At 33.9% G+C, this 7,487-nt stretch overlaps 1 protein-coding gene across 1 annotated transcript in view; it reads right to left on the bottom strand.

Annotated features, from left to right (window-relative positions):
• Nucleotides 1–3,931: 3,931 nt before the first annotated feature.
• Nucleotides 3,932–7,487, bottom strand: part of LOC103609483 (tubulin-specific chaperone A-like) — a 25,011-nt gene continuing 21,455 nt past the window's right edge. Inside the window, exons 3-4 of the mRNA XM_008593799.1 lie at nucleotides 5,949–6,035; nucleotides 3,932–4,189 (exon numbers count right to left, since the gene is read on the bottom strand). Coding sequence (XP_008592021.1) covers nucleotides 4,109–4,189; nucleotides 5,949–6,035 — 168 coding nt within the window. The 3' untranslated portion in view covers nucleotides 3,932–4,108. The remainder of the gene's footprint in view (nucleotides 4,190–5,948; nucleotides 6,036–7,487) is intronic.

Here is a 7,487-nt window from a genome sequence, read left to right as displayed (position 1 = left end):
TTCAATTTAGTTACTAGAGAAATTTTAAGTATGTTCAAAACAACTTGTTATATAAATCTACATTTAACATTAAATTTTATGAAATGTAAATACAGATCAAGTATTGTATTTCTGATGAATACATAGTGTTGCAATTGAATGTACTGCAATTGCAAAACACACAGGATTTCCAAGATTTATTAGAAAGAATAATTTAAATATCCCATTAATAATTTTTAATACTGATTACATGTTGAAAATTTTTAATATATTAAGTTAAATATTAACATTAATTTCACACATCTTTTTACTTTTTTTAATTTGACCCTAAAAATTTTTTAATTATATGTGACTTACATTTAATTTTTATTGGAGAGTGGTGATTTAGAGAGTAGTATGCTCCAGGCACAGGTGAAAGTTTAAAAATAATTAAATAAGAATTCTCTCTGCAGCAAACTCATAGCCAGGTAAACTCACATAGCTCTGTTTGAAGATTCATGCAAAAGTAGCCCATATTAAGAAAGAGAGGTAAAGCTGGCTTCCTTACACAGTTCAGGGTGAGACCACTCACGGGGGATCCACTCAGGCTTTGGGAACCTGACAGTGAGAGAGATGTACAGTGTGTGTAGAGCTCAGAGCAAGTCCCAAAGAATTACCTAATGGCCAGAGGGATTGGCTTACAAAAAGGAAAAAGACAAAAAATGAAATCCATGAAAGGACTAAAGATATAATTGTCTGCAAAGGACAGAGGGGAATTAGTTGACATTACAAAAGGGGATGTAACTAGAAGTAATGGGATAAAGATAAGAAAAGAAAATTTGGGCTTGACACAGTTCAGGTTGAGGAAAAACTAGAAAGGGCACAGGGAGTAGGGAGGTTGATCCAGGCGTGACAAAGGCATGGAGGTCTTGACCTAGAGGTCTTCCCAGCTCTGGTTTCTAAAATCTTTTCCTGGTGGTTTATTAATTTGCTGATGGGGTTGCGGGTTGCAGGCAAAGGACGAGTCAGGAGAACGAATTGGATGGCAATTTCAGTCTGCACAATACTGACACGATGCTTGTCTCCCTGCTCCTCTGGCTTCCTTAAGCATCACTTTGGTTCTTTGATTTTGAAGTTGGTGTGTGTCCCCTCTTGAGAACTTCTATGGTGTCTGTTTGATATCCATGTTTGGCTGCACAAAAACTCTACCATGAAGAGTGTGTCACAGGCAAATCTGCTAAATGACTTGGAGGGTTGGGGTGGCTGCAGACACCTGTTTGTTACTAAGTGCTTTTCCCACTGTTTTCTTTGTGAAATAGAAGTAGAGTCAAGCTTAGCACTAAAAATTGAAAACAGACTGATGTTCACACTCATGCACCAAACTTATTTCTTTCTCAACAGCCTTTCATACATGGTGCAGAGAAACTCCTCATAATTACTGAGATTATTACCATCTACAAAAACAAGACACCTCTTCACAATTACTGAGACAGGAGACATTATCTACAAAGACAAGATAGATCGCCAACTTAAAAATATGTTATAAATAGTGACCATATCTGCAAACATCACTTGAGAAACTTTTTGATAGTTTTTACCTATACTCCAATATAAGATAACAGAAAACAATGTGTTTCCAAAATCAGTGGAAAGGAAATGAACACTCCACTTCCACTAATTCAAGTACACTGTATTGGAAAGGAACCTCTCATTATCATTAAGAGTGCATGTGGCTTGGAAGGGGACATCACATCTTTTTTTCCTCACTTCATCTAATCTTCTTAAAATCAAGAATATAATACCTCAAATATTCTTGCACACACATCTCCTTGCTTCTGGTAATTTCTTAAATGTAAAATGTGGGTAGCCTTGTTCTCATTTTCAAAACTTAGCACAGATGTGGGACTTCATTTACACAGGTACAGTAATCTTATTAAGATCATGGGTTCTCGAATCAGAGTGCCAGGGTTCAAATTCTGGCTTCCCATGTAAGAAGTATATGACTTTGGGCAAGCTGCTTTCTTCTGTGAGCCTCAGATTTGTTATCATTAAAGTAATATTGTATTTCTCTCATAGGATCGTTTTTTCCCCCCTCATTTCTTGGAGAAGAACATGAACTAAAATACACAAAACTCAGCGCCATACCTGGCACAGAGTATACACTGACACGTATCCTTTGTTGTTATTGTTGCTGTTGTCATTGTTATTATTAATACCACAGTTACCATTTCTATAGCACCAGACAGCTTTTAGGGAAACAAAGCAGTTAAAACAATTGGAATCAGAAACTTAAAGGAATCCAGTTCTCTATAGGAGAGTAGCAAGTTACCTGCAAATGCATTCTAGAGAGTATTCTCCACTCTTTATTCACAATGACTCTTGAACCTTATGATCAAATGGCTTGAGTGTATGAAATAGCCATTGCATAATGCTGCTAAGGCTAAACTGGGATAAATTATTAGCATGGCCCTGGAACAGTGCTTTATTGTGCAATCAAGAGATTCTGTATGGTTTTACTTTTCATACAAAAAATAAAAATAAAAAATAAAAAAACTAGAACCAGAAAACATTTGGAATTTTTTTTAGTCCATGGCCAGATCTTACAACATCAGTGATTTAAACCAGGCATAGAATATGAACTCAACTAGGCCTCTAATATTTCTGCCTTACTTGGTTACAGTGAACAATGCAGTCACTGGCTGTTGTTGAAAATTTGCAGCACGCAAAGGCTAAAGGGCTGTGCTAGACAACTGGAATCTCACTTTCACAGAACTACTCTGGCCTCCTGAATCCTGGAATAACTTAGTACTATAATGCTTAAGTCTTTTGCACCATAAGTAAAAAATAAAGATATTAAATTTAATAAGCTCAGAAACTCAAATCAAAGCCACATTTATTGCCAATGAAACCAACTAACAATGATGTGAAGCAAGCAGAGAGAAATGTATATTCACCCTGGTTTAAATTTCCAAGAAAATGATAGCAGAAGAAAGCATTATGTATATAACTCAAATATACCATGAGCTGGGGCTTCCTTTCCAAAAATCTTGAAGTACACACAGGATTTTATAAATCCATTACGAATTGATTTTCTAAATGGCTACAATTCTAGCAGCACTACTTTCCCTGAAAGAGGAAGCTGTTTATTTGCATCTTCAATGCTGCCTTTTCTAAGGAGTCATTAAATGATGCAGTGTAGCTACAAACAAGTACCTGAAAAGAATGAGATCAAGGCAATGGTACAAAGCTTTGTCCCAGCAATCTGAATGCAGGTGTGAGAGACACAAACCAGGTGGCTAAAAGGCTTCTTTGTTTGAAGCTGTCAGTGGGAAGACCTGATTAATCTCATGCCCCATCCCTAAACTCCCTTTTAACTATGTCAAGACATCTCCTCACATCAGGAAGTCTACAATGACATGGCTATGTGCTAAGCTCAGTTAATGTGGTCCTAGGTTTAAACACTTCAGGTTGAAAGTGGATAATTGGTGGTAGTGGATTTTAAAAGCTCACACAGGTGCCTTTGAAAAGAGGTCAAAAGTCAAGTGCATCTCTCCTGAGAGTACTGGCGAGCCCTTCCTAAGAAGATCAAAATTCTTTTACACAAACCCCCAGGGTCTTGTAAGAACTGTTATTAATTTAGTTTTGTATGTTCCAAATAAGGGGAAAACGATACCACATGTGTATATTACCAGTAACCTGGGCATATTTGTTCCAGAGAGGTGGATGTTAGATAGATTTTCACCTGGCACTTAAATGTTACTGCTCCAGGTAATGTTTTGCCCTAATAATTTAGACTACTTTCATATAGAAGGCAGGCTAATAAATTCGGGAAATAGAAATCACACTTGTTTTATCCATTGAAAAGCTGATGACATGGGTAAGAAGAATGTACCAGATGTACTTTTTTAGGAAGTTTAAAGTTTACATTGTGACTTGGTGGCTAGAGAAATTAATTAATTAATTAATTTATTTATTTTTAGTAGACGAACTCATTTACTCAACACATTAAATTAGGCAAGGAAAAATATATGCAACTGCATAAAAAAAATCACATTCCCATACTACTTGAACACACAGCAGTGGTCAAAAATAATGAATTATACAATAGACCCCAGGATTTAATGCAAAAAACATCCTGTACAGAAAAGTTTTAGGCTTCCAATTTCACTGAATCCAGTACTAAACGTGCTTCTTTATATTCCTCAGCTTCTTCCAAGTCTTTTTCACTTTCCTGAAATGAAATATAATAAAAATTAGGTTTATCTATCTCAAATTTCAAATATTATAAATCATTAATGTGAATAACTCAAAAATTAAAAGAAAAAGGATCCCAGTCCTCATCTGAATACACTTTAATTCCATAAGTTTCTCACAGTTCTATACCTTCTTTACAGAGAAGGGAAAAAGAATAGGTTTGATTTTGTTTCACTGTATATTCTCATACAATATATTCTCATATAACAGGTGAATAACATGGTCATCTAAAGCTATCAGCATTAAGTAATTGAATAAAAACTTCAAAACATTTTAAAGAAAATTTTTATTCTCATTTTGTCGACACGACATCATCATACAAAAAGGATTACTACCAATAATGGACTAAAAGTCAAAAAAGATTTACTAATGTGTTGTGTATATGTAAACATTCAGGCCAAAATAATCCTCCAACTACTCACAATGACAAAGAAAGCTACTGGTGCCACACCTGAGTTAAATATGATCTTAGAATTAGAAAAGTTAATTGCACTTAGAATTAGAAAAGCAAATCACTTTTCTAATTCTAAGTGTCTGCTTGTTAATGAGTATTACATACCCTACAGTAAAAGATGCAAAATATTAACATCTTTCATTTTCTGATATTTAAAGACTGAGTTTTTCCATGACACTGATACACAGAAAACTTTTACTAATATACTGTAATGGGAACAAACAAATGAAATAATATCATCTAAGTTATTATACATAGGAAATTTTGTTTGATTTTTAAATGAAGCTATGATCAGCAATTCATGTAAGGTCATTAAAAGATAGACACATAAAAACTTACAGAGCAGAGGGAATAAAGCATGTACATGTTTAGTACAAAAATTCACAGCAAAAGAACTGAGAATTTGCTTAACTCAGACTAAGGTAAGAATTTCTTAAACCTCTACATTATACTTTAACCATGTCTTTGTTCTCTGTCAATAAATATAAGCCCTTCGAGGGTAGAGACATTGTTGAAAACATCCTCATACACAAATGTCATCCAAAGACATTTTTCTCAAGCAATTTCTATTATTTTCTAAGCTACTAGATTCATGAGAGAAAAAAGCATTTAAATTGTCAGGAAGTGCAACTGGTTCTTCCTATTTCAGGTGCATTTTAACACAGTAATTATTTCCTGCTTTATCTGTCTTTGGTATCACAAGGCATTTATTTATATCAGCAAGTATGATAACAGTGTTATCCAGCTCCAAGTTAATATGAGGGGACTGCCTGTATCACAGGGTTTTTTTTCCTTCTCTCAGATTGACTTAGGTTTGAATACAAAAGAATTCCTTTATTTTAATAAGGGCCCAAATTCATTTGAAACATTGAATCTTTTCAAATTTCAATGTTGACTCATCCTTAATGATTATATATGAAAATAAATAATAAAAAGATTATATATGAAAACTCAATCATTCAAGATACTGCTATACAATATTGGCACTATGAATACCTAACCATCATAATTCAAATATATTTAATTACCTAACTTTAAGTAAATAGAATAAACATGCTAGGAAACAGTACTTTTACTGGAGGCATAACTCAAAACACAATTTAAACTCTGTTATTTAAAAACATACTGGTATACGTACAGGACACGTGTATAAAAAATGTTACCAACTAGTTCTCAGTGTTAAATACTTAAATTTTTGGCCTTCCATGTATGAGACTGAAAAAAAAATTTTAAGCATAAGAAGGAAATTTTTACTTACTTCTTCCAAGTCTTTTTCACTTTCTAATATCTGCTGAAGATCAGTATACGCAGCTTCCAACCTGCGCTGGCAATCTGGGATCATCATCCGGGACTCTTGTAGGATCTCTGCCTATAACGAGAATCTCTGTGAGATGTGCAAAGGCGGCAGAACTTGTGTGTGTTTAACTCACACCTTGGTAAATATCTAAAGACTTAGAGGAACCAGAAAGAAATTATGGTTATGTTAAAAGGTTCAATATTTTCATTTAAATTATGTTTATTAGAAGTTAGAAAGGCTATCACACTGTAAAATCTACAAAGTAGAAGTTTTAGAACTAAGGCTTTTTGGTAATCACCTTCTCATGCTAAGTGAGAATTAACTGGAAAAGCTTTTCATAGAGCATTTGTTTTAAAAGGCTATTTAAAATAAACTATTTCCCCTGCTGTCACAAAGCACCTTTATCCAAAATGGGATCAGCTGGTTATATAAATATCTCCTGCATCTTTTGAGTAATAAAGAAAAACAGTGTTCAGATAATATCATATGGAGATAATTACTGCATGAAAAAAGTTATTGAGTTATTGATCACATTGTGTGCACACTGCAGGAGGTTCTCATTGAAAGACAGAGGTAAAGAAAAATGAAAAGCGAAGACCAGCAGGTTCATATTTTTGATGCTTATCATGCATAAAAAGTTATTACTTATCCTTGTGCTTCATTTTAGGAGAGAGATTATTCTCCCCATGCAGTTTGAGCCAAATTACCACTGTGGCACCCCTCTGAATCTGAACTTTTTGCCTGTTCCTCTTGAAGACAGACACTAGAGAATTAAACACAAATTTATACTAAAGGATATTTCTGGACTTACAATCCACCATTCAAAGCTGGACTGTAACCTACCAAATCAAAAAAGAGGAAAAAAATCAAATCAGTGACTGGGAAACCCAATCAGTGAGAGAATAAGTTAGTGTCAGATGTTGGACCTCAAATAAGATTTTTTCTTAAGGTAGTAGGAAGTTTTATTTCCCGAAACTATTCTTAGAAAGAGACAGAGAGATCATCTAAACATTTATTTCCAAAAAATAATGTTTGGTCAAATACCTTTGGAGAAATGTGTACAAAATCTGAAATTTACTAAGATTTATTATGTAGCCAAAAAAATAAAATGGAAAGACATAATTTAATGGTAATAATATTGTATTCTAATAGAAACTTTAATAAGTCCCAGTACCTTCTTCCTTTCCCCAATAGTTTTGTCATACCTCACATCATAAATAAAAATCAGAATTATAATATATGAGGATATTCTCTTATCCACATCTATTTTTCTCATATGGAAATCTATTGCTGAACTTATAACTCTTCTACTAATAAGACACAGGTTGAAAATTTCAAACATAGGATCATGACTTTACATCAGAGCTAATCATACTATGCCTAGACATTTAATCACTACAACTAAATTAATTTTATGTATCTGGTTAGTTTGAATACATGTGAAAAATTAGTGACAGAAGCACTTCATATTTGGTAATTCATATTTCCTCTCCTACAGAATGCCCTTTGGAACAGCTTACAGGA

Source organism: Galeopterus variegatus, unplaced genomic scaffold (genome assembly GCF_000696425.1).
Source record: "Galeopterus variegatus unplaced genomic scaffold, G_variegatus-3.0.2 Scaffold9667, whole genome shotgun sequence".
In the NCBI taxonomy this organism is placed as follows: Eukaryota; Metazoa; Chordata; class Mammalia; order Dermoptera; family Cynocephalidae; genus Galeopterus; species Galeopterus variegatus.
Note: the sequence above shows the minus strand (reverse complement) of the source record. Positions and strands in the feature narration are given on the sequence as shown.